Here is a 27,538-nt window from a genome sequence, read left to right on the forward strand (position 1 = left end):
GGTGGATGGATTATTTTGGCGAAATGCTCACTAACAGGGATGTAAACACATTTGTGCTCAAAATTAGATATAAAAAAATAATTTTGTGCAGTTCAATTTAAATGTCAATGGTGTACCAGCTGGGTCATTCCTATTAGGAGGTGCCTTTTCTGTCCCCAGGAAATATCACTTCTTATTTAGAGTAAAATAGTGTCAAATGTGGATTCCAAAAGGCATTAAACATAAAGGACACCTGACCTTATATCTTAAAAACACAAAAATATGGATATTGAAAAGGAATTTTCTGCATTTAACACTTTTTTTCAGTGGATGTAGATGTTTTAGCCATGTACCCAGGTGTTATTTATCAACTTCAACAAGAAATATAAGACATAAAATTCCTTCATTATTTTATAGTTGTGGTTAAAATCTCTTTAATGGATTTTTTTTGGTCATGATTATTGTTATTGTATTTAGCATTTTCTGTGTGTCTCTAATATCACTTTCCACCCAGACTGACCAGATAAATCCAGGTGAAAGCTATGATCCCTTATTAATGCTGTTAAATCCACTTCAATCAGTGTAGATGAAGGGGAGGAGACCTGTTAAAGAAGGATTTTTAAGCCTTGAGACAATTGAGACATGTTTTGGGTATGGTAGTAGAGGCACACTGGTTTGTGTCAAGAACTGCAAACTGCAAGGTTTGGCTATGTTAAAAAATGGTTACCGTGATGACATAATCCTGTGGTTGAAATTTCACCCTCAAAACAACATTTTGATACTTTTTTCAAATCCAATGTATTTTCCACGTAGTTCTACGTCACAATACATTGAATCAGCATTGTTTCAACGTAATTTGTCAATCAGTTTAATTGAGCCACAGCTAGCTAAAAAATAAATGGAATTGATTTGGGTAGCCATGCAATCAAAACATTTTTTCCAAACGTAGCTTTAATTAAGTCAGTTGAAACGTTTCGTTGAAACTTCGTAACGTTTGTGTTAGGAATAGAATGAATTCCTTTCCTTCTTTACCTCACTTGTTTTGCTTCTCATTTCGACCACCTGCAAATAGTACTTTGGGTTAGCACTGATGAAGACCAACAGTGTATTATCTGTCAGAAGACTCCTAGCACAAAGCAGATGTCCAGATGGAGGGATTTGTCATTGCTCAGACTAGACCCCCAACAGGTAAAGATAACAATAACAGGTCTATAGCCGTACTCAAGCACTCTCCACCCTCCTCAACTGCACTAGCTCTCGCCCTAATTTGGGTCCTCTCGCCCATTTACAATAAACACACAGTGCCTGCTGCTCAGCCTCCCAGATTAGAGAACAAGCCCAGCCATTAAGATTTATTAAGGTTAAAATAAACAGATCATTAAATTACACCAGATCTATTTCCTATAGCCGTAAGTGTGTGTGTGTGTGTGTGTGTGTGGGGGGGGGGGAGATATAGCTGTCAGGCTCATTTTCTGGTTCCTATTCATAAATGTGAGTCCAATTACACGCTGTTCAAAACTGTCCAAAACAGACTTTATTTTTTTGAAACATTTTGACGCCAATTAAAAAGAATGTCTGCAAGAAATTACAGTGATTATCTGCGTAGAATCTGTGTAGTATTTCAGCCCCGGCTATTCACTGTGACTTGACCTGTTCAACAGCCAAGTCTAGGGCATTTTGCCATCTAACTCAACCTGGTCTCAGTGCATTTACTATTATTCCGTACGTAAATCCGAGACCCTACATTTAGTGTGATATGTTACGTAACGTATGTATTAATTTGTGGATGTCCATGATGCATTAAATATATTTTACGAATAACAATTCATATGATATGTTACAAATGTGCAAAACATAGAATGTGAGAACCGTATAATGTGTTACGAATTCCAAATTGTTGTGGCTAATGTTAGCTAGGTGGCTAACGTTAGCTATGCTAGGGGCCAGCGTTAAGGTTAGGGTTAAGGTTAGGAGTTAGGTTAAAGGTTTAAGTTTACATTATATAGACTGACCAGGTGAATCTACGATGAAAGCTATAATCCCTTATTAATGCCACCTATTAAATCCACTTCAATAAGTGTAGATGAAGGGGAGGAGACAGGTTAAAAAATTATGTTTTGAGACAATTGATACATGGATTGTGTATGTGTGCCATTCAGAGGCTGAATGGCCAAAAAAAAAGATGTACGTGCCTTTGAACGGGGTATGGTTGTTGGTTCCAGGAGCACCGGTTTGTGTCAAGAACTGCAATGGTGCTGGGTTTTTCCACACTCAACAGTTTCCAGTGTGTATCAAGAATGGTCCACCACTCAAAGGACATCCAGCCAACTTGACACAACTGTGGGAAGCATTGGAGTCAACATGGGATGCATTGGATTCAACATGGGCCAGCATTGGAACACTTTCTTTAAGTAATGCCATATCAATTGTAAGTCTGCATGGAAGACAGCAGAGGGAGCTCTTCTCTAAAAATATGTTTCTAGTCAACACAATAGCTTGAAAAGTAAGTCAGACTGCAGTTTCTTCTAAAATTAGGATCAGTTTACCCTCCCCAATGTATAACATTAACCGTTAGGTGGAGTGGAGGGAATAAGGACTGCCTTTAAAATGAATGTGCAGTAGGAGCAAATTCATATTACCCCGATAGCAGTGATATCACGAACTGACGGTATGCACTATTCAGGGCCAGTGCTAATGAGAGAATGCATTGCTACAGGCTAGCCGGGCCTTATTAAAAGTAGGTAAGAGATCTTGATCAATAACCGCCTTCTATTAAATGATGACTTGCAGGAATAATCCTCTCTTGTCCCAAGACATTAACGTTCATAAGACACTATTCAACAATACCACTTTACCCTCTAATGTTGCACATTATGTAATTATGTACCATCAGACAGGGGGGAGAGAAAGGATTATGCTGCTCATATTCCATTCCTGGAACTGAAAAGTGATGCATGGAGTAAGCGGTCAGCAGCTTATATTTGTGTTCAAGTGTCTGTCACTTCAGAAGTAAAGACCAAACAACACAAGTTGGTCTACCCAGTAACTCATGACAGTCATCACCCACTCTATTTAATGGCAAAGATAAAGACAGTATTTACTGACTCATAGGCCTACGCCGCTCTCCGTCAAGGGTTAAATTACCCTACCAAGTGGTGGGTACAGCAGAAGGCCTCACTTTGCTACTGGATATTGATGGAGCGTGATGCAGTATGGAGGTTATTAATGGCCGTTGTGACATTAGAGAGCACATCAAATCAAAATTAATTTTATTTGTCACATGCGCTGAATACAACAGACCTCACAGTGAAATTCTTACTTACAAGCCCTTAACCAACAATGCAGTTCTAAGAAATGACCTAAAAAAAAAAGTAAGAGATAAGAATAACAAATAGTTAAAGAGGAACAGTAAATAACAGTAGCGAGGCTATATACAGGGGGTACCGGTACAGAGTCAATGTGTGGGGGCACCTGTATTGAGGTAATATGTACATGTAGGTAGAGTTATTAAAGTGACGATGCATAGATAATAACAGAGAGTAGCAGTCTTATGGATTGGGGTAGAAGCGGTTTAGAAGCCTCTTGGACCGTGCTCCGGTATCGCTTCCCATGCGGTAGCAGAGAGAACAATCTATGACTAGGTTGGCTGGAGTCTTTGAACATTTTTAGGACCTTCCTTTGACACTGCCTGGTATAGAGGTCCTGGATGGCAGGGAGCTTGACCCCGGGGATGTACTGGGCCATACGCACTACCCTCTGCAGTGCCTTGCGGTTGGAGCAGTTCATACCAGGCAGTGATGCAACCTGTCATGATGCTCTCAATGGTGCAGCTGTAAAACCTTTTGAGGATCTGAGGACCCATGCCAAATCTTTTTAGTCTCCTGAGGGGAAAAGGTTTTGCTGTGCCCTCTTCACGACTGTCTTGGTGTATTTGGATCATGTTAGTTTGTTGGTGATGTGGACGCCAAGGAACTTGAAGCTCTCAACCTGTTTCACTACAGCTCCGTCAATGAGAATTTTGAGGGAGAGGTTGTTGTTGAAGGAGATGTTGTTGTCCTTGCACCACAAGGTCAGGTCTCTGACCTCCTCCCTATAGGCTGTCTCATCGTTGTCAGTGATCAGGCCTACCACTGTTGTGTTGTCAGCGAACTTAATGATGGTGTTGGAGTCGTGCCTGGCCGTGCAGACATGACTGAACAAGGAGTACAGGAGGGGACTGAGCACGCACCCCTGAGGGGCCCCCGTGTTGAGGATCAGTGTGGCGGATGTTACCTACCCTTATCACCTGGGGGCGGCCTGTCAGGAAGACCAGGATCCAGTTGCAGAGGAAGGTGTTTAGTTCCAGGGTCCTTAGATTAGTGATGAGCTTTGAGGGTACTATGGTGTGCATTGTCTTGGCTGTGTGCTTAGGGGAGTAGATTTTCATCAAATATCTTTCTGTACTTTGTTTCATTCCTCTTTCCCTCAATCTGACTAGTCTCCCAGTCCCTGCTGCTGAAAAACATCCCCACAGCATGATGCGGCCACCACCATTCTTCACCGTAGAGAATTTGGCATCACGTCCAACAACAGACCACATGTAACCACGCTAGCCCAGGACCTCCACATCCAGCTTCTTCACCTGTGGGATCATCTGAGACCAGCCACCTGGACAGCCGATGAAACTGAGGGGTATTTCTGTTTCTAATAAAGCCCTTTTGAGGGGGAAAACTCATTCTGATTGGCTGGGACTGGCTCCCTAGTGGGTGGGCCTATGCCCTCCCATGCCTACCCATGGCTGCACCACTTCCCAGTTATGTGAAATCCATAGATTAGGGCCTAATGAATTAATTTAAATTGTCTGATTTCCTTATATGAACTCTAACTCAGTAAAATAGATGAAATTGTTTCATTTTGCGTATATTTTTTAAATTCAGTATAGTTTGGGGAATGGCCTCATCTCTGAGGGATGATCCTCAGGGCCAGATGCTTTGATGGCAGGTAGCCATATGCGGGGCAGCTGGCATAGAAACCCCCCGCTGAGAGAAAGGAGTTCCAATGATGGACCTTAGCCGGTGGTGGTGAGGAGGTGGACGGTTGTTGGGTACCTTTTTCCGTAACACAGCAAGTAAGAGAACATGGGTAACATATAAATGCATCCCAAGACTTCTGCCCATTGGTTGAAAGAGGGGAAGGTGATAACTGCAAGAGTGTGCCCATAGGTTAAACGGCAAGCGTGAGGAATATGCATTATTGTGCCGTGCTGATAGGCTATAAGGTAAATAGGTGAATGACATTCCACGTGTTGCTAATAGAAAAGAGGAAAAACATTAAGCAATGCTGATTATGTTAACTTTTGTAATCACTAATATTTATATAGAGAGAATAGGAAACAGTTAATTATAGTATGCTTACTGTATTAGGATAAAGCGAGCTAGCCATTCAGACCAGCCTTACTGATTGAACCATCGTAAACTACATAACACTACCTGTTATGAAAAATACTTGGCTTGATAGAAATATATTCTAGAGGGTATCCTATATTCAATACATTAGTAGGCCTTGTTGTATGCATGTGTCCCAAAATAGCAAATGTACCTTGGTCCAGGGTCAGCTCCAGCGAGATTCCTGGGTTGTCCAGCCTAAGGAGTTCAGGTATTATATTTGTGACAAAAATAAATATACACGGGCTCCCGAGTGGCACAGAGGTCTAAGGCACTGCATCGCAGTGCTAGAGGCATCACTACGGACCCTGATTTGATCCTTGGCTGTATCACGACTCAGAGAAACCCCAAGAGGCCTAGGTTTTCCATGCAAGCCAGAAAGTACCGTACTCCAGTCTTGTGCACGTGCCTTTGGTCCCAAGCAAACAAATCTTGATTGTCACACAGAGATCCACATTTTAAAAGTTGCTTAATAACACTTTCCTGTGGATATTTGGTTGAACATTTAAAAAAAAAACAACACAACAGACAATCGGCAGAGCAAGTTCAAATGAAGTTTATTCAACATTCTGACTTGTGAAGGGACTGTTTGGATTTTCCTTACATAAATGTGCGTGGTGTTGCCTAAATAATTTGAAGGTATTGCCATGTTTTGTGCCTATAACCACATGTAGGCCCAGTCAGTCACTAATAATCACTAGAGGATTGTCTGGGAGTATGTTGGGAATATTGACATATCTCATTTAATACTCAAATGGGGCATAGCCTGTCCTGCCCCAGTATCTGTGCATTAGACATGTCGAAGATGAGTATGACGTGTCTCCTCTCTAACAACCAGGAAGCTCTTATTCAAACTCCCATTAGAACTCTGCAAGCATTATAATGTTTGTTATTCACCAAACATGGAGTTTTGCAGAGCAACTATCTTAATTTACGGACGGTGTGTACTTCCAAAATAGGATTTAATACAAATGTACAAGCAAGCGAATTGCACAGGTCGGAAGTCTACAAAAGCTCAATATATTGGAGGTGCCAAAGAGGCATTTATCAGTTGCTTGTACATTTTTATTTAGATACTATTTTGGAAGTACATAGTGCCACAGATTATCCATTAAATTGATCAGATACTCAAGATGCTGCTCTAACAATGAAAGAAATGTCTTAAAAAATGGAAGACAGTCGGGAGGAGGCAAGATCAGGTGGGACCATTCTAGCCAATGAGAGGGCAGATACGAGTGTGAAGACCAGGCACAACTCCAAGATAAGATGTTTTTTCTCAAAGTTGCAGGGATGTCACGTGTCCTACTTATATCAGTACACTAGTAACAACCTAAGCATTACGAAACTTATATTCGATCAAATAAGCCACACTAGCAAATAAGCCATTACATTTTTTGTTAACTAAATTCGACACACTCTCATTGACGTCCATACAACAACTTCTCGCTCGCTTGGTGAGCAAAAAAAATAAACATCTACCGGAGAAGACGGATTTTAGGCCCAGTTATCCCTCATGCTTCGCCTCTACCTCTCTGACACTGCGGTCTAAAATACCATTTATGCTTTGTCTGAAAATGTGGTCAGAGGCTCCGTATGACGGGTGTGACGCAATCGCAGAGACTCTAGACTTATGCAGAGGCCAAATTGAGCTCCATACTGCATCGCCGTCCGCCTCCCAAATGTTGTAACAATGTGGACAGGGTTCCGTATTGCTCCGTAATGACATGATTGGTTGATCGTAGGTGGGGCAGGAGATCCTGTATAAACACAAACTCACTTCATTGACAAAAGCTATGCGCTGCGCTGCACCGCAAAATGAATGAATGCATTGATTTCTGCAGAGGCCGTATCACTGCACGGTAACAGATTGACCATGTAACGCATTTTTTTATTTAACTAGGCAAGTCAGTTAAAAACATTGTTTATTTATTTATAATGACGGCCTAGGAACACCAGGGGCAGAACGACGTATGTTCACCTTGTCAGCTCGGGGATTCGATTCACCAACCTTTCGGTTATTGGCCCAACGCTCTAACCACTAGGCTACCTGCTGCCTTTAATGGGCGAGACTAGCATATAAGGACACAGCTGCCGCATAAACTGAATAGCCAAAACACAAAACTGAATCTTACCTTTACCAAACCATTAACCCTGAGCTAATTTGTTTGCTATCGGTTTGGGTGTCAGGTGTGTCCTTAAAGCCCTTTCCCTGTTTAATGGACGTTTGAATTGGAGCTTCCTGGGCATTATGGCGCTTTCAAGACAACTGGTCCACTGTTCAAAACAACTGAGAACTCGGAAATCTCCGACTTCAGTGCGTTCAAGACAACAGAGAACTCGGGAAAAAAAACAAGCTCATACCGGGACAAATATTTTTTAACGATCATCCAACTTGGAATTCCGAGTGGGAAACTCCGGCATCTTTCTAGAGCTCCGATCTGAAGATTACCGACGTCATGATTTGACCTCGTTCTTTTCTGAGTTCCCATTTGGCATGAAATCACAATGAAAACTCAGAAAAAACGAGGTCATAGGCTATAATGACTTCAGTGATCAGATCGGAAAGTCGGAGCTCTGAAGATGCTAGAGTTCCCGACTTGGAATACCATACAAAACTAGTTTTCCTTGTCAGAGCTCGTTTTCTTGCTGAGTTCCCAGTTGTCTTGAAAGTACTGAAGTCGGAGATTTCCGAGTTTCCAATTCCCAGTTGTTTTGAACACGACAATAGAGGAGGCGCGTTATACTTATTCATCGTCGACATCTTTAATGCCTCGTTCAACTACTACTCGGAACGTGGAATCTCAAACATTCCTGACTTGAACCTGGTTGTAGTTACAAGCGTGCCACGTTTGAATGAAAAAGAGTCGGAAATGTCAGAGTGTCCTAGTTCCGACGTGTATATGAACGCGGCATACCGTACAGATACTGGGGCAAGCAAGCATGCCCACGCTAACATACTTCTACTGTATGACATATCATTTGAATATGCCAAATAGCTCCTCCCCATTTTCCTATTGCTACAGCGTAGTAGGGGTTGGACTGGAGTAGAGCACATTACGTCCATAATGAGTCGAGACATGAAGGAATTTACGAAACTGTAGTTTTACAAAAATATCGTGGGTCACCTCAGGGACTCGAGCTATTCAACTCCTTGTCCAGATGTGACTGTTTCAGAACTGTTATGTCAAACATGAAAAGACAAAGTTCATGGCAGGAGGATATCGCCCGAAACTTTTCCAGACTATTTCAAAGAACTAGATCTCAAGAACCTGAGAAAACAGAGGAAAGCAACATCAGGTTTGAACCACAAAGTTAACATTGTAACAAATAACAATCCTACTTTAGTGTAGTGGCTTTCCAGCTTCTAGTTTTGGCAACAAAACCGTGCTTGAATATGATGTGAAGCACGAGGGCGAGAGGTTTTGCCGGAACGACAGACAGTGGTCGCAATCTGTTAAATTTTCCATCTACATTGTAACTTCTCTCGAAATCTAACATTATCATTCTGTTTCTATGTAGGCTATCTTCTTCGCTGTTTATATCTATTAACTACATAGCCCAGTCATAGACTCTAACTATCTTTAGCGCCTATTGATGGAGGTATCTTCCCGAGGGATTTTTGTTGAGGCCCAAAGCTTGCTCCAAACGTTGATACTCATCGCTAGATGGATGGTTTTGAAAACTTAAGAAACGTATATTTCACATCAGCTATATAAAAAAAACTAAATGTTACATTCTACACACCTTTATTGGGTCGGTGTTCCCACGGCCATGTTACCGCGCTTGTTTAAGAAGACAGAGGTGACCACCTATGCTATTAGGTATCTAGCATGCTCTGAACACCTGTGTGAAAACATAACTGGGGAGGAAAGTCAACTGGAGGCACACAGCATATGGATCTGTGCAAATCAGATGCAGTAATTGCATATGTTTTATTTGAAAGATGCTGCAATGTACGCCACTTTTCATCCTTGCCTTTCATTCAGCATTTAGTAATAGTAATTTAACAGCATGTGGCCTAATGGTTAGAGCTATGTGCCAATAACCAAAAGGTTGCAGGATCGAATCCCTGACAAGGTAAAAATCTGTCGTTCTGCTCCTGAACAAGGCAGTTAACCCACTGTTCCTAGGCCTTCATTGAAAATAAGAATTTGTTCTTAACTGATTTGCCATGTTAAATAAAGGTAAAAAAAAAAAATGAGTGTGGGGGAGAACCAAAAATCCAACAGGTCTTCTGCAGTATAAAACTAATGTGCACCTCTGGTTTATTCTTCTGACCTATTTTTTTCCTCTCCCATCACCAGTGGCCAGGAGAATCCAGTCAGCAGCAACCTCAGCAGTGAGACCAATGAAGGGGAAACATCGCTGCACCAAGAAGACCTGGAGCTGTCCAAGGTATGGAGGTTAAGCAGAGCTGACTGGTCAATCCATATCTGGTGCCCAGGTAGCACTATTGCTTCAGTCCCTCTCCTTTCCCCACCCTGGGCTCGAACCAGGGACCCTTTGCACACATCGACAAAAGTCACCCACAAAGCATCTGTTACCTATCGCTCAACAGAAATCGCAGCCCTTGCAGAACAAGGGAAACAACTACTTCAAGGTTTCAGAGCGAGTGAAGTCACCGACTCAAATGCTACTAGCGTGCATCGCTAACTAGCTAGCCATTTCACACCGGTTACACCCATAACTGTGTACAAGTAAACAAGGCTTGCACAGAGAGAACCTGTAACACTAACAGAGCTGCTGTCGAATGCTGAGTAGAACAGTTGAAAACATGCGGCATATGCTGAAAGTTGTATGAGGATGATTGCATAAGAAGTGGCCCAAGGTTTGTCTTGAAGCTCTTGCCCTCAGGCTGCTTGTGTGTGTGTGTGTTGTGCATGCACACACGCTTTTGTTTAATACAGTAGCGTTAAGGACAGTAAGGGATCTCACCATCAACCAGAGCGGTTTGGTTTTGCAGTCAGGGCTGTGGGCTTACATTTTCCATAGCCTACTCCTGGCAAATTATAATGCTGACCATGGCAGTATATTATTTGCACGTATCCAGAAATAGTTCTAGCATAGCTTTTAAAGCCAGCTTAACAACAGGATTTGCCCCTGACTCAAGTGGTCCCCTTTATAGTAGGTCTGACTTGAATACCATTTCTGTAGCCACCGTTCTACCAGACATCCTCCAGCCTACAAATACTTGCTTACAAGTTTCTGGGAAAATAAATACACAGTCTACTGGGCTCGTTAGGCCATCAATCAAATGGAGAATTATGTCAGGCTATACTGTATGTGCTGCCCAGTTGAGAGAGGGAAGGAGCTCATATTTCCTCTGCTGAATCGCTCTCCCTCGCTCTCTCTCTACTGTAAATAGTATTGACTTGGGTTGGTCTTGCTAAACAGACATTTTGAGTGAATTGGTGAGTTTATCATTACCTGAAATAAGTGTCTTTGTTCGAGTGACTCCACCTGCCCTGACCTCAGCTTACATCAACAATGTCATGTGACTATGTTTGCACGTGCCTACATGTGCCAAAGCTCTCTGTAGATGTGCCTATGAAAGTGTGTGTGTGTGGGGTTCCTAATGTATGATTATACAGTATATAATGTAGAAGGATGTGTGTGTGCACTTGCATGACTCATGGTCAGGAGGAGCTATATTAGGAGCACTCTATAAAGACTCCAGAGTTTGGGAATGCTGAGAAGTCTTGCTACCGTGGCTTGTCTAGCAATACAATCCCTCGTCCGAGGTGGAAGGTCAAATTTTAAAATGTCAAAATATGAACAACCAAATTGCATTCATAGCCTTGTATATTCTCTTTACCCCTTCATCTCCTCCTCCTCTTGTTCACCTTTTTCCTCCCTTCAAGCCGTCCTCCTCTCTCAAATGGTTCCGCATTAGCTGCTAGCTTCTTTGTCTGGACTGAAAATACCCCTTTAGTCATGTGCTTATTGGCTATGCTTAGAACTCTGTTGTTGTTGTGTTAAGTAAAGTATCTATCCCTGGCAGTCAGACATATTTTGTGTCTCACACATGCTTAGCCTACAGAGGGTGGAAAATACTAACAAAAGACTGAGAACCAGCATCATTGTGACTAGAACCTAACCAATAATAAACACCTCTATGAAGGGTACCTACTATAAGTACCTCATAACCTATTCATAAGCGGTGCGTAAGTATTTAAAAAATGTTTACACTCATGTCTACACTCGCGAGTTGACATTTCCATTATGTCACCTATAGTAGGTATACTGCAATGACCAGTGTTGGGTGGCTGACTTTTATGAAATGCCTATGTTTTTCTTGTGAATGTGTTATAAAGGTGTCATGACATCATTATGTAGGTACCCTTGAAATAAAGAGTTACATACCCCTCTCTCAAACAGAAAAGCAACATTGGCATCTTTCCTTATTTTCTATTTCCTCTGTGTTAGATCTTAGCTATAGCATGCTGAGTTTTCCTTGGCTTGTCACCCTCTTCCTGTGTTAAGGCTGTTGTTGGAAACATTAAGTAGGTCAACGGCAGCAATAGAAAATAGGAAGCTGCTTTTCTCCGTCAGTTTGTTGTCTTTGTCAGCGGGCCAAACAAGCAGAGAATGGGCTCATCAAAACACGTTCCCCCACCTCACGGCCGGCCACCCTCCCAGCCCTCCTGCGGAGCGTCTCGCCACAGAAACAGAGGTAGAGAGGAAGGAAGGAAGGAAGGAAGGAAGGGAGGGAGGCAGGCAGGCATCTGTCTGAGTGTGATGTCTGGGTGTGGGATATACAGTAAGGTCCGAAGTTATTGACACCCTTTATAAAGATGAGCTATAATGACTATAAAATAAATAATTCAAGAAATGTTCTATATTGTATACTAAAAATAATTTGGAAATTATATTATTTTATTACAATTGCTCACAGAAGAGATTTTGTTTAACTAGTAATAAAAAAAATCTCAAAAGGTATGGGTCAAAATGTTTGACACCCCTGAAGATTCTTATAAATGAAGTAGTCCAAAGTATAGTATTTGGTTCCATATTCCTATCATGTAATGACTACAAACTTGTTGGATGCATTTGTAGTCCGTTCTGGTTGTGTTTCAGATTATTTTGTGCATAATAGAAATTAATGGTAAATAATGTATTGTGTAGTTTGAGTCACTTTTACTGTAAGTAAGAGTAGAATATGTTTCTAAACACTTCTACATTCATGTGGATGCTACTATGGTTACAGATAATCCTGGATGAATTGTGAATAATGATGAGTGAGAAAGTTAGAGGGTCAAAGATCACACCCCCAGATATAATAACATCCCCTGTTATTGTTAATGGTGAGAGGTTAGCATGTCTTGGGGTCTTTGGATCTTTGAACACAACCAAAACTAACTGCAAATGCATCCAACAAGTGTGTAGAGTCACAAGCTTGTCATTGCGTGATAGGAATATGGGACCAAATACTTACCTTTTAGACTACTTTATTTATAAGAATCTTTAGGGTTGTCAATGATTTGGACCCCTGATTACTTATTAAACCAAATCTATTTCTCTGAGCAATTGTATTAGTATAAAATAATATAATTTCCCCCCAAAATGTAGCATACAATATAGCTCAGTATTTGAATTATTTATTTTATACAAGTCATTATTGCTCATCTTTATCAAGGGTGTCAATAATTTCGGACCCTTCTGTAGCTAGCGGGCTCATCAACTGACTGGCTCTACTAGATGGTGAGGGATCTGTGATTAAAGGTGTCCGCATAAATGGGTTCAGTTTTCTCCTAGCAGAACTCGGCTAGGCGACGCGACCGTCTGTTCTCGCATACTATCTAAATACCTTTACTTGATTAAAAACATTTTTTTGTTAAAGATAAATCAAGAAATCTGTAATTAATGTTGACATTTTTGCCAAGGAAGTCTCGCAATCTTCCATCTAACTTAAGATGTTTGGTGCAGTATTTCTCAAGTGAAAAAATGGGCATGAAAACTAGTCTCCTCTTGTTGAATGGCAAGACACAGTACCGGAGGAATACATGGGAGTCCAGTAGTGCAGGAGTGACCGTGAGTCCAGTGACGGCCAGAAGGAATGGTGGAGGGATCGTAGAGTAGGTTTGTATCTCGATTATGAGAACATTTGGGACAGTGAGGACTATTTATGTCTTCTCTATCAGTCTAGAGAAAGTGTCTGACTTCAGTGCCCTGTGATGACCTGGACTCACGCCTGCACAAAAAGTTTTTTCTATAAAGTGAGCATGGCTGGCAATGTTTTTGACTTCGAGAAGGCCAGGTCATGGTCAAAGCCGATTTTAAGAATACTTTTTGGGAGTATTAAAAATATACGTTATGCGTCGGATAACCATTTAATATTCATTTTATGTAAGTTTGTGAGTCATGGTGCAGTGCTTAATCCTATCCCAACCAAGTGAGAGAGACATCCCCTGTCTGTCGGTCTGTGCTCATCCTTTGTGATGAGCTGGAGGATAATTTAATGAGGAGAGGTTCAGTTAAGGCCTCCCTGTGAAGGGTGAGGCAAACACAGTGATACCAGAGGTAGTTTACTGGTTGGAGATGTTCCAGGAGAGGCATTGTGCTAAAGGATCATGGGCTTTATGTTCTAATAATTCTAATATTAAATGTTAATATAAATAGATTTCAATTATATAAATAGATTTAATTGATATTCTTTCATAATGTTCTCAGAGAACTAGATGGTGAAAACCTATCCAATCCTTTTCCTGCTAGTGTTCTTGAAGGAAAAGCAAACAAAGAGAGCAGCATGCTGTTGAGTATTGTGATACAAGCCCCCTGCCTTCAGATACAGCCTCCGACCACTCTAATCTATTGTGTCTGGACCTTGACAGCAGCTGTCTGATTGATTTGGTGACCCTAATTCTGCCCGCTCCCCCCCCAGCCCCCACTTCTTAAGATTTGTCATGTTAAAATCTAGTCTGGTAGCACATTACTTTGTCTTCTTGTGGATACTGTCATCTCAAGGCAGGAAGTGAGTAGCTGAGGAAGTAAGAGAAACCACAACGTAAGAGAATGCTCTGGTTGCTGATTGCTAATGGGCAAAGAGTGCAGGATGTCCATACACAGTGCCTTCAGAAAGTATTCACACCCCTTGTCTTTTACCACATTTTGTTGTTACAGCCTGAATTTAAAATGGATGTAATTGAGAATTTATGTCACCGCCCTACACACAAGCAGGTATTCTAGCGGTTGAGTGTTGGGCCAGTAACCGAAAGGTCGCTGGTTTGAACCCCAGAGCCGGCAAGATAAAAAATATTCCGTTCTGCCCTAGAGATTGGCAGTTAACCCCCAACAACAACTGCTTCCAGGGCGCCGATGACGTGGACTTCGATTAAGGCAGCCCCCCGCACCTCTCTGAATCAGAGGTGTTGGGTTAAATGCCGGAAGACACATTTCGATTGATTGCATTCAGTTGTGCAACTAACTAGGTATTCCATTCCGTTCCCCATAATGTCAAAGTGGAATCAAGTTATTTATTTTTTTACAAATTAATAAAAAATTAAAAGCTGATGTCTTAAGTCAATAAATTTTCAACCCCTTTGTTATGGCAAGCCTAAATAAATTCAGGAGTAAGAATTTGCTTAACAAGTCACATATTAAGTTGCATGGACTCACTCTGTGTATCATGACAAAAGGCGAGACCCAGATGCAGACACAGGAGGCAGATGGTTGGAGTCTTACAATATTTATTAATCCAGAAGGGTAAGGCAAGAGAATGGTCGTGGACGGGCAAAAGGGTCAAAACCAGTTGAGTCCAAAAGGTACCTAAGGGCAGGCAGAATCAAGGTCAGGGCAGGCAGGTTGATCAGGCAGGCGGGAAAGTAGTCCAGAGTCAGGCAGGGGTCAAAACCGGGGAGAGTATCAAAAAAAGGAAGAACACGCTGGTTGACTTGACTAACATACAAGACGAACTGGCACAGAGAGACAGGAAACACAGGGCTAAATACACTGGGGAAAACAAGCGACACTTGGAGAGGGTGGAGACAATCACAGGAACAGGTGAAACAGATCAGAGCGTGACACTGCAATAAAGGGAAAGGGGGTGCCTAGTCAGTTGTACAACTGAATGCATTCAACTGAAATGTGGTTTCCGCATTTAACCCAACCCCTCTGAATCAGAGAGGTGTGGGGGGCTGCCTTAATCAACATCTACGTCTTCCTGGGGAACAGAGCGTCAACTGCCTTGCGCGGGGCAGAATGACAGATATTTACCTTGTCAGCTCGGGGATTCGATCTAGCAACCTTTCGGTTACTGGCCCAATAGTGTTTTAACATGATGTTTTCATGACTCTCTCATCACACACATCAAATTTGATCAAATCAAATTTTATTTGTCACATGCGCCGAATACAACAGGTGTAGACCTTACATTGAAATGCTTACTTACAAGCCCTTAACCAACAATGCAGTTTTAAGAAAATACCTATAAAAAAAATGAAGAGATAAGAATAACAAATAATTAAAGAGCATCAGTAAATAACAATAGCTGGGCTTTATACAGTGTGTCGGTACAAAGTGAATGTGCCGGAGCAGGGCTGTCGATAATTGAGGTAATATGTACATGTAGGTAGAGTTATTAAAAGTGACTATGCATTGATAGTAACAGAGAAGGGGGGGCAATGCAAATAGTGTGGGTAGCCATTTGATTAGCTGTTCAGGAGTGTTAGAGCCTTAATGTACTTGATGAAATATTAGGTACTTACCTTTATGATTTATATTTACCTGAATGAGATATATTCATTTGTTAGTGTAATTCAGTTTTTGGCCCTTCCCTCTTGCCCATTCATTGTATTGTGGGAAGTGTGTTAGGATAAAGGCAGGAAGTTGGGCCTTCGGGGGAGGGAGTCCTTTCTAGATGCGGGAGCAGTATAGTTTTTTTGACCATGCAGACATGCATACAGACAGGTCATATTATGTATTTTCCATATCAAGTAATCTATGCTTTAAGTTGATTGGATAATCATTTATTTGTTAGATATAAGAAGAATAAACATTTCTGTTGCACCATATCCCTGGATGTCATTGAATGTTTGGCCGTTTGGAAAACTTGAGTGTGGACTATGCGTACCAAACAACCACGCTTCAGGCTTGGGCAGTGGCTATAGTAAAGAGGAAAGGAAGCTATTACAAGGAGTCTTATGGCTTGGGGGTAGAAGCTGTTTAGAAGCCTCTTGGACCTAGACTTGGCGCTCCGATACCGCTTGCCATGCAGTAGCTAAGAGAACAGTCTATGACTAGTGTGGCTGGAGTCTTTGAAATTTTTTGGGCCTTCCTCTGACACTGCCTGGTATAGAGGTTCTGAATGGCAGGAAGCTTGGCTCAGGTGATGTACTGGGCCGTACGCACTACCCTCTGTAGTGCCTTGCTGTCGGAGGTCAAGCAGTTGACATACCAGGCAGTGATTCTGCCCGTTAAGATGCTCTCAATTGGTGCAGCTATAAAAGCTTTTGAGGATCTGAGGACCCATGCCATATCTTTTAGATTAACTGTGAGGTCCCTCAGTCGAGCTGTGAATTTCCAACACAGATTCAACCACAAAGATCAGGGAGGTTTTCCAATGCCCCCCAAAGAAGGGTAGATGGGTACAAGTAAAGAAACCTGACATTGAATATCCCTTTGCGCATAGTGAAGTTATTAATTAGACTTTGGATGGTGTATCAATACACCCAGTCACTACAAAGATACAGGTGTCCTTCATAACTCTGTTGCCGGAGAGGAAGGAAACCACTCAGTGATTTCACCATAAGGCCAATGGTGACTTTAACAGAGTTTAATGGCTGTGATAGAACTGAGGATGGATCAACAACATTGTAGTAACTCCACAATTACTAACCTAATTCACAGAGTGAAAAGACGCCTGTACTTAATACAAATATTCCGAAGCACGCATCCTGTTTGCAGCAAGGGACTAAAGTAATACTGCAAAAGATGTGACAAATCAATTAACACTTTCCTGAATACAAAGTGTTATGTTTGGGGCAAATCCAATACAACACATTACTGAGTACCACTCTGCATATTTTCAAGCATAATGGTGGCTGTATCATGTTATAGGTATGCTTGTTGTAATCGTTAAGGACTAGGGAGTTTTTCATGATGAAAAAGAAACGAAATGGAGCAAAGCACAGGCAAAATCCTAAAGGAATACCTGGTTCAGTCTGCTTTCCACCAGACACTGTGTCAGAAGGTGAGTGTAGCTGGTGCATGAAGTCAGGCGCAGGAGAACAAAATGAGTGAGCAATGTACTATACTAAAAAAATAAGGCACAAGGTAAACAAACACACTTGACCAATAACCAACGGTAAATATTACACACGGGTGAAAACAGCACCCGTTGGAAAAACCAGCCATCACGAACCGAACTGAACATAGAAATAATCACGCACAACAAACATGGGTGAAACCGAGGGTTAAATACATGAACATGTAATTGGATAATGAAAACCAGATGTGTAGAAAATAAAGACAAAACCAAGGGAAAATGAAAGATGGATCAGCGATGGCTAGAAGACCGGTGATGTCGAACGCCGCCCGAACAAGGAGAGGGACCGACCTCGGCGGAAGTGACACACTGGGAGATGAATTCACCTTTCAGAAGGACAATAACCTAAAACACACTGCCAAATCTACACGAGATGCTTACCAAGAAAACAGTGAATGTTCCCCGAGTGGCCGAGGTATACTTTGGACTTAAATCTACTTGAAAATCTATGGAAATACCTGAAAATGGTTGTCTAGCAATGATCATCGACTAATTTGACAGAGCTTGAAGAATTTTGAAAAGAATAATGGGCAAATGTCGCACAATCCACGTGTGGAACGCTCTTAGAGACTTACCCAGAAAGACTCAGCTGTAATCATTGCCAAAGGTGCTTCTACAAAGTATTGACTCAGGGGTGTGAATACTTAGGGGTGTCTTTCATTTTTAATACACTTTCAAACATCTGTAAAAAAACATGTTTTCACTTTGTCGTTATGGGGTATTGTGTGTAGGTAGGTGAAGGGGAGGGGGGGGGGGGTTCAAAACAAGATGACATAATATCCACCAGTTTTGCCCGCTGGGAATAGTTCAATGAGATTGCTTTGATTTGTACATTTTATGCAGGGTATGCCTGAGTGGTATACCGGGGTATTTGAAAAAGCAATTGTATGATTTTTCCATACCGTCAATACCAGCAAAACTGTTTTAAGTTTTCAATAGACTCGAATATTTGTAGCTACTTTTTCAGTTAATTTCTGCAGACAACTTGTGTAATACATTAGGAGATAAAGCAGATTGCGTTCTTCATTTCACCTGTCACATTATTTTACATTATGAAAATTACCGTAGTTCCCTAGATCAGTTGACCCAGTCACGTGTTCATGTAAAGCGCACAACGGGAGAAAGTGGAGCTGGTGAGTCCATAGCGTTTTATACAGTGATTTAAATGGTTTTTTCCCCCTCATCAATCTACACACAATACTCCATAATGACAAAAGCAAAAACAGGTTTTTAGAAATGTATGTACAGTGGTGAGAACAAGTATTTGATACACTGCCGATTTTGCAGGTTTTCCTACTTACAAAACATGTAGTGGTCTGTAATTTTTATCATAGGTACACTTCAACTGTGAGAGCCGGAATCTACAACAAAAATCCAGAAAATCACATTGTATGATTTTTAAGTAATTCATTTGCATTTAATTGCATGACATAAGTATTTGATCACCTACCAACCAGTAAGAATTCCGGCTCTCACAGACCTGTTAGTTTTTCTTTAAGAAGCCCTCCTGTTCTCCACTCATTACCTGTATAAACTGCACAGGTTTGGACTAGTTACCTGTATAGAAGACACCTGTCCACACACTCAATCAAACAGACTCCAACCTCTCCACAATGGCCAAGACCAGAGAGCTGTGTAAGGACATCAGGGATAAAATTGTAGACCTGCACAATTGTAGACCCGGCTGGGATGGGCTACAGGACAATAGGCAAGCAGCTTGGTGAGAATGCAACAACTGTTGGCGCAATTATTAGAAAATGGAAGAAGTTCCAGATGACGGTCAATCACCCTCGGTCTGGGGCTCCATGCAAGATCTCACCTCGTGGGGCATCAATAATCATGAGGAAGGTGAGGGATCAGCCCAGACCTACACGGCAGGACCTGGTCAATGACCTGAAGAGAGCTGGGACCACAGTCTCAAAGAAAACCATTAGTAACACACTACGTCGTCATGGATTAAAATCCTGCAGCGCATGCAAGGTCCCCCTGCTCAAGCCAGCGCATGTCCAGGCCCGTCTGAAGTTTGCCAATGACCATCTGGATGATCCAGAGGAGGAATGGGAGAAGGTCATGTGGTCTGATGAGACAGAAATAGAGCTTTTTGGTCTAAACTCCACTCGCCCTGTTTGGGGATGCTTTTCTGCAAAGGGGACAGGACGACTGCACCGTATCGAGGGGAGGATGGATGGGGCCATGTATCGCGAGATCTTGGCCAACAACCTCCTTCCCTCAGTAAGAGCATTGAAGATGGGTCGTGGCTGGGTCTTCCAGCATGACAACGACCCGAAACACACAGCCAGGGCAAATAAGGAGTGGCTCCGTAAGAAGCATCTCAACGTCCTGAAGTGGTCTAGCCAGTCTCCAGACCTGAACCCAATAGAAAATCTTTGGAGAGAGCTGAAAGTCTGTATTGCCCAGTGACAGCCCCAAAACCTGAAGGATCTGGAGAAGGTCTGTATGGAGGAGTGGGCCAAAATCAATGCTGCAGTGTGTGCAAACCTGGTCAAGAACTACAGGAAACATATGAACTCTGTAATTGTACCAAATATTAAGTTCTGCTTTTCTGATGTATCAAATACTTATGTCATGCAATAAAATGCAAATTAATTACTTAAAAATCATACAATGTGATTTTCTGGATTTTTGTTTTAGATTCCATCTCTCACAGTTGAAGTGTACCTATGATAAAAAATGACAAACCTCTACATGCTTTGTAAGTAGGAAACACTGCCGATTTTGCAGGTTATCAAATACTTGTTCTCCCCACTGTATGTATATAAAAACAATGGAAATATCACATTTAGGGTCGTTCTGTTGGAAGGTGAACCTTCGCCCCCAGTCTGAGGTCCTGAGCGCTCTGGAGCAGCTTTTCTTCAAGGATCTCCCTGTACTTTTTCCCATTCATCTTTTCATCGATCTTGACTAGTCTTCCAGTCCCTGCCACTGAAAAACATCCCCACAGCATGATGCTGCCACCACCATGCTTCACCGTAGGGATGGTGCCTCCAAAAGTGACGCTTGGCATTGAGGCCAAAGAGTTCAATTTTGGCTTCATCAGACCTTGTTTCTCATGGTTTGAGAGTTCCTTAGGCACCTTTTGGCTAACTCCAAGCGGGCTGTCATTTGCCTTTTACTGAGGAGTGGCTTCCGTCTGGCCACTCTACCACAAAGGCTTGATTGGTGGAGTGCTGCAGAGATGGTTGTCCTTCTGGAAGTTTCTCCCATCTCCACAGAGGAACTCTGGAGCTCTGTCAGGTGACCGTCGGGTCTTGGTCACATCCCTGACCAAGCCCTTCTCCCCCTATTGCTCAGTTTGGCCGGTCGACCAGCTCTAGGAAGAGTCTTGGTGGTTCCAAACTTCTTCCATTTGAGAATGATTGAAGCCACTGTGTTCTTGGGGACCTTCAATTCTGCAGAAATGTTTTGGTACCCTTCCCCAGTTCTGTGCCTCAGCACAATCCTGTCCCGGAGTTCTACAGACAATTCCTTCGACCTCATGACTTGGTTTTTGCTCTGACATGAACTGTCATATGTGGCACCTGATATGTGTGTGTGTGCCTTTCCAAATCATGTCCAATCAATTGAATTTACCACAGGTGGATTCCAATTAAGTTGTAGAAACAAGGGATGATTAATGGAAACAGGGTGCACCTGAGCTCAATTTCAAGTCTCATAGCAAAGGGTCTGAATACTTATGTAAATGATGTATATATGTTTTTTATTTTTAATACATTTTCAAACATTTATTAAAACCTGTTTTTACTTTGTCATTATGGGGTGTTGTGTGTAGATTGACGTGGAAAAACATTTATTTAATCAATTTTTGAATAAGGCTGTAATGTAGCAATGTGGAAAAAAGGGAAGGGGTCTGAATACTTTCCGAACGCATCTCCATAGGCCTTTAATTGCTAGTGGGACAATTTTACCATCCTTATTTAGTGTCATTCATAAACATGATACCTTCATTGTAAAAGTTTTTTAAAGAACATTTGTTGTTCCTTTATCAGTACATTGGATTTTAGACATATCAAATTGTATTTGTCACATGCGCCGAATACAACAGTGTGTAGACTTTACTGTGAATTGCTTACTTACGAGCCCTTTCCCAACAATGTAGAGTTAAAAAGTAAGAAAAATGTCCTAAAAATAACAATACCAAAACTATATACAAAGAGTACCGGTACCGAGTCAATCTGCAGAGGTATAAGGTAGTTGAGGTAATATGTACATGTCGGTAAGGGTAAAAGTAACCAGGCAATCAGGAAAGATAATAAACAGAGTAGCAGCAGCTTGTGTGTGTGTGTGTTGGCGTGTCAGTGTAGTATGTGTGAGTGTGCATAGAGCCGGTGCAAGAGATTTCGTACAAATAAAAAGGGGCTCAATGCAAATAGTCAGGGTAGCCATTTGATGAACTGTTCAGCAGTCTTATGGCATGGAGGTAGAAGCTGGAGCCTTTTCGTCCCAGACTTGGCACTCCGGTACTGCTTGCAGTGCGGTAGCAGAGTCTTTGACAATTTTTAGGTCTTTCCTCTGACACCGCCTACAATTTTATGACCACTTTTATGGAATTATTCTCATTTTACCATGAGGCGTAGAGAAACATTTTCAATTCTACAGCTAATTTCCTGCAGTTCTACGTATTTTGTCATAGGGTGGAGAGAAATGTTTTTATTTTTTAATGTGATAGCTGAGTGAGATTGACTAACAAAATCAATTGGGGCAAACCGGTCGGTAATTCAACCATGATTACTACATGTTTAGATAGCTGGCTAGACTAAGTTACCAATCTAAAATATGTTAGCTGACATGGGCTAATTGAGTGACTGTGGTTGGAGGAACTTGATAATAAAACATTTGTAAAAAATATTTAGCTTCCTCATTCATAATGTCCTTTGGTGAGAAGGATTTGTGTCGTTTAAAAAAATTAAAAATAATCCTGAATATGTTACTCAAACTCCTTTTGTTTTGAGTCTAGATTATTCATTGCTTCTGTAGTACATTTTAGAGCCCGACCAATATGGGATTTTTGGATCGGTTACCGACTTCCGATTTTAGGACGGAAATATTCACGATAACCGATATCTGCCGATATTTTTAATCATTGTCGCTAGAATAAAATGAAAAATTATGTATGGATTGTGCTTAAAACAGCCCTACAAAGCTAATTACAAATCTGCTAAAATTTTAGGAGCACCAGAAATGATATGTTTTTTTATATCCAGATTTTCATATCATCATACCGTTCTTCTCTCATCCCGGGATTTATGCTATTCCCGGCATAGCGCAAAAGGGGCGCTAAAATACGTAAGAAAGGACCATTTACCAGAACGCTAACAAAATTAGCACAACTGCTAACAAAACTAGCACAAACTAATAGTGAAATCATGTAAACCCAGTTAGCTAAATGCTAACAAGCAAAAACGAACAAAACTTATTGCAAAGTCTGGCAAATCCAGCTCATAAAGTTATACAGCATAGCTAGTAGTTACTGAATGTCATTTTCGGTGAGTGTGGACATTTACAAGCTAAAAGTGAACGAGAGAAATTCACAAAGGTTTGATGCATGCTTGTTTCGGGTGGAGTTCATTAGAATAATAGCCAGTGTGTAGAATAACACCCAAACATGCAAAGGAGAATATTACATTTTTCTACCTTTTGTGTACCTATTTAGGATACATCACCATGAAGTGAATGACATTCATATTACACATTTCTGTATAGTACAGATCAAGGACCCATGATGTCATTCTGTTACCTTCATTCTATTATCGGGTGTTGATCCACTTCACTTACTCTAGTTCAATAACCAAAATAGATTTTTTCAAACTCCAGGTCTCATGTCATAGCTAGCACCCCATTCTTTCTGCAGACATCTTTGAATCATAATTTGGAGTAGATATTTAAGAATTTATGGAACATAACAATAACATCACATAAAAAAAACTTATGGAGATTTTACTGTCATTCTGTTACTAAACTTTGCATCTGCACTGTTCCTCAAGTAAATGTGTCTTAGTCAAATTGTCAGTGGCAATTGTTAAAAGTAGACTTCTGCATATAGGTGTGCGGTTTATTAAACTTTGCAATCCATAGTTTTTGCTTGGCATACATTTTGTGTTAAAATGTTAGTCTCAGCGTCACTCTGTTAATGTGGAATTGCCCAAATGCATGTGGTGCTCTTTTCCCTCTGTATGACTCCTCGGTTCACATGGCTATCTGCGGGGACATACGTATGTGCAACAAGCTGTAAACAAGGGCTCTATCTCATTTACGACCCTGGCTGGCTGCTGCGGTGCTGAGAGAGTTAACCGCATTGTGGGCAGGGCTATGGGGGAGGGGAGAGATGTGTGCTCCATAGACACATTTGCATTAGAGTGCCGCTGCTGCCTCTTAGCTGCTTCTGCTATAGAGGGCACAGCCGGTGGAATGAGAAAGAGTTTACCGGAATTTCACAGGAATCTTACTCCTCTCTCGCCCCTTGTTCTACATTTTTGCCAGGGTGCTGCTGTGCAATGCTGTGTCGGCGGCAAGCCTGCTGCTGAGAAAGTTAATCTTATTTGCTCTCACACAACCCTCTCTCATTCTGTGTCATTCTCTTGTGGTTCCAGGCATTCCAAGGCACGGAAGAAAAGGGAGACGGAAGAGAGGAAGGAGTGCCAGGAGAGGCACTGGAGGACGAAGAGAGAGGGAGAAAGGAGAAAGGAGGAGAGGGCAGCAGCAGCATATTGGACGATGCTGGGGGGTCCTCCGAGGACCAGCCTCTCGCCCCGCCCCCCTCAGTGGACTCCCCTTGCTCTCCGGTGAGCCCCCTGGGGCCCGGCTCTCCCACACCTCCCCCTTTAGATGCCTTCTTCAGGAGACTAGGGAGTTTGTTCCACTTCAAGGCTGAACCAACCAGAGGAGCCCAGCCGCAGGAGGAACAGCAGCAGGCAGAGGAGGGAGGAGAAGGACAAGAGGAGGAGGAGGAGAAGACAGCATTAGCAGTGGTGTCTGTTGAGCCAGACCTCTCAGGAATGACATGTGGTGCAGAGGTGGACCAGGACCACTGTGACTCTGCTGGGAGGCTGACGGGAAATAAGGACACTCGGCACACAGAGACAGAGGACAGGAGAGAGGGAGCGTCTGACTTACCTGGTGTAGCGATGTCCACACGGAGTCAAACGCACACAGACCTGGAGACACCGTGAGTACTGTACTTCCTTCACATGCGTGCGTTTGTGTTTATGTCTGCATGCTTGTGTGTGTGCATTCATGAGTGTGTAATGGTTGAAGGGAGACAACTCCCTTCAATGTTGATCTATGTAATTGTCAATGTATGTGAACAACAAACAAGCCATATTTTTGTTAATCCCAAGCCTCAGTTTCTCGCCCTTTCCTGGGTTGTTTCCGGAGTGGCACTGAGTTCCCTAAGATCCAGTTTAGTAATGCGAATCGCTTGAACGCCTTAAAGCAGATTTGGGACAATAACAACAACAGCCAGGAAGTGTAAAGACCGTGGACAAACCTACCATTGTAGCCTGAGCTTAGAGGTATGAACTTCAAAGGCAGCCTTAGCGGATCTGCTAGGAATTAGCACTAGTGGTGCCCGGCCTGGAATCTACAGTGCATTCGGAAAGTATTCAGACTCCTTTCCTTCTTCCACATTTTGTTACGTTACAGCCTTATTCTGAAATTGCTAACCTCTTGAAGCTAGGGGTCACTATTTTTATGTTTGGAAAAATAACGTTCCCAAAGTAAACGGCCTATTTCTCAGGACCAGATGCTAGAATATGCATATAATTGACAGATTAGGATAGAAAACACTCTAAAGTTTCCAAAACTGTCAAAATATTGTCTGTGAGTATAACAGAACTGATATTGCAGGCGAAACCCTGAGAAAAATCAAACCAGGAAGTGGCTTCTATTTTGAAAACTCCATGTTTCATAGCCTCCCATTGCTCCATTTAAAGGGATATCAACCAGATTCCTTTTCCTATCGCTTCCGCAAGGTGTCAACAGTCTTCAAACATAGTTTCAGGCTTTTATTCTGAAGAATGAGTGTGAACGACCACATTGCGTAAGTGGATAGGTGGGGGCTCTGAGTGAGTTGTGCGCAAAAGAGAAAGGCAGCCATTGTTACTCCCGGTCCTAGTGAAAAGCCAACTGTCCCGGTTGATATATTATCAAATAGATATTTGAAAAACACCCTGAGGATTGATTATAAAAAACATCTGACATGTTTCTGTCGACATTATGGATATAATTTGGAATTTTTGTCTGCGTTGTCGTGACTGCTATTACCGGTGGATTCCTGGGCATAACGCACCAAACTAACGGAGGTATTTGAATATAAAAAATATCTTTATGGAACAAAAGGAACATTTGTTGTCTAACTGGGAGTCTCGTGAGTGAAAACATCCGAAGATCATCAAAGGTAAACGATTAATTTGATTGCTTTTCTGATTTTCGTGACCAAGTTAACTGATGCTAAGTGTACTTATTGTTATGTCGAGCGATCGATAAACTTACACAAACGCTTGTATTGCTTTCGCTGTAAAGCATAATTTCAAAATCTGAGACAACAGGTGGATTAACAAAAGGCTAAGCTGTGTTTTGCAATATTGCACTTGTGATTTCATGAATATGAATATTTTCTAGTAATATTATTTGACTGTGGCGCTATGCTATTCAGCGTTGCTGATGACAATTATCCTGGATCCGGTATGGGTGGTTCAGAAAGGTTAAATACATTTTTTCCCTCATCAATCTACACACAATACCCCATAAAGACAAAGCAAAAACAGGTTTTTAGACATTTTTGCAAATAATGATTAAAAACTAATTTATGTAAGTATTCAGACCCTTTGCTATGAGACTCAAACTTGAGCTCAGGTGCATCCTATTTCCATTGATCATCCTTGAGATGTTTCCACAACTTGATGGGAGTCTGTAGTAAATTCAATTGATTGGACATCATTTGGAAAGGCACACGCCTGTCTATTTATGGTCCCACAGTTGACAGTGCATGTCAGAGCAAAAACCAATCCATTAGGTCAAAAAAATTGGCCTTAGAGCTCAGAGACAGGATTGTGTCGAGATACAGATCTGGGGAAGGGTGCCAAAACATTTCTGGAGCATTGAAGGTCCCCAAGAATACAGTGGCCCCCATCATTCTTAAATGGAACCACCAAGATTCTTCCTAGAGCTGGCCCCCTGGCCAAACTGAGCAATCGGGGGAGAAGGGCCTTGGTCAGGGAGGTAACCAAGAACCCGATGGTCACACTGACAGAGCTCCAGAGTTCCTCTGTGGAGATGGTAGAACCTTCCAGAAGGACAACCATCTGCAGCACTCCACCAATCAGGCCTTTATGGTAGAGTGGCCCGATGGAAGCCACTCCTCAGTAAAAGTTACATGACAGCCCGCTTGGAGTTTGCCAACAGGGACCTAAAGGACTCTCAGACCATGAAAAAGCAAGACTCTCTGGTCTGATGATTGAACTCTTTGGCCTCAATGCCAAGCGTCACGTTTGGAGGAAACCTGGCACCATCCCTACGGTGAAGCATGGTGATGGTAGCATCCTGCTGTGGGGATGTTTTTCAGCGGCAGGGACTGGGAGACTAGTCAGGGTCGTGGGAAAGATGGACAAAGCAGAGTACAGATGGATCCTTGATGAAAACTTGCTCAGGACCTCAGACTGGGGTAAAGGTTTTAAAGGACAACGACCCTAAGAACACAGCCAAGACAATGCAGAAGTGGCTTCGGGACAAGTCTCAATGTCCTTGAGTGGCCCAGCCAGAGCCCGGACTTGAACCCAATCGAGCTTGAGGGTATCTGTAGGGAAGAATACAGGTGTGCCAAGCTTGAAGCGTCATACCCTGGAAGACTAGTACTGAG

General features: G+C 42.1%; 1 protein-coding gene across 2 annotated transcripts in view; it reads left to right on the top strand.

Moving 5' to 3' along the window:
* The first annotated feature begins 8,423 nt into the window (after window positions 1-8,423).
* The window catches only part of LOC112257955, a 70,901-nt gene continuing 51,786 nt past the window's right edge, over window positions 8,424-27,538 (top strand). Inside the window, exons 1-3 of one of the 2 annotated variants that reach the window (XM_024431924.2) lie at window positions 8,424-8,699; window positions 9,707-9,797; window positions 24,273-24,847. In XM_024431924.2, the coding sequence (XP_024287692.1) occupies window positions 8,584-8,699; window positions 9,707-9,797; window positions 24,273-24,847 (782 nt within the window). In that variant the 5' untranslated portion in view covers window positions 8,424-8,583. The remainder of the gene's footprint in view (window positions 8,700-9,706; window positions 9,798-24,272; window positions 24,848-27,538) is intronic. The other variant, XM_024431925.1, reaches the window with a different exon arrangement.

This window comes from Oncorhynchus tshawytscha, linkage group LG09 (genome assembly GCF_018296145.1).
Source record: "Oncorhynchus tshawytscha isolate Ot180627B linkage group LG09, Otsh_v2.0, whole genome shotgun sequence".
NCBI lineage: Eukaryota > Metazoa > Chordata > Actinopteri > Salmoniformes > Salmonidae > Oncorhynchus > Oncorhynchus tshawytscha.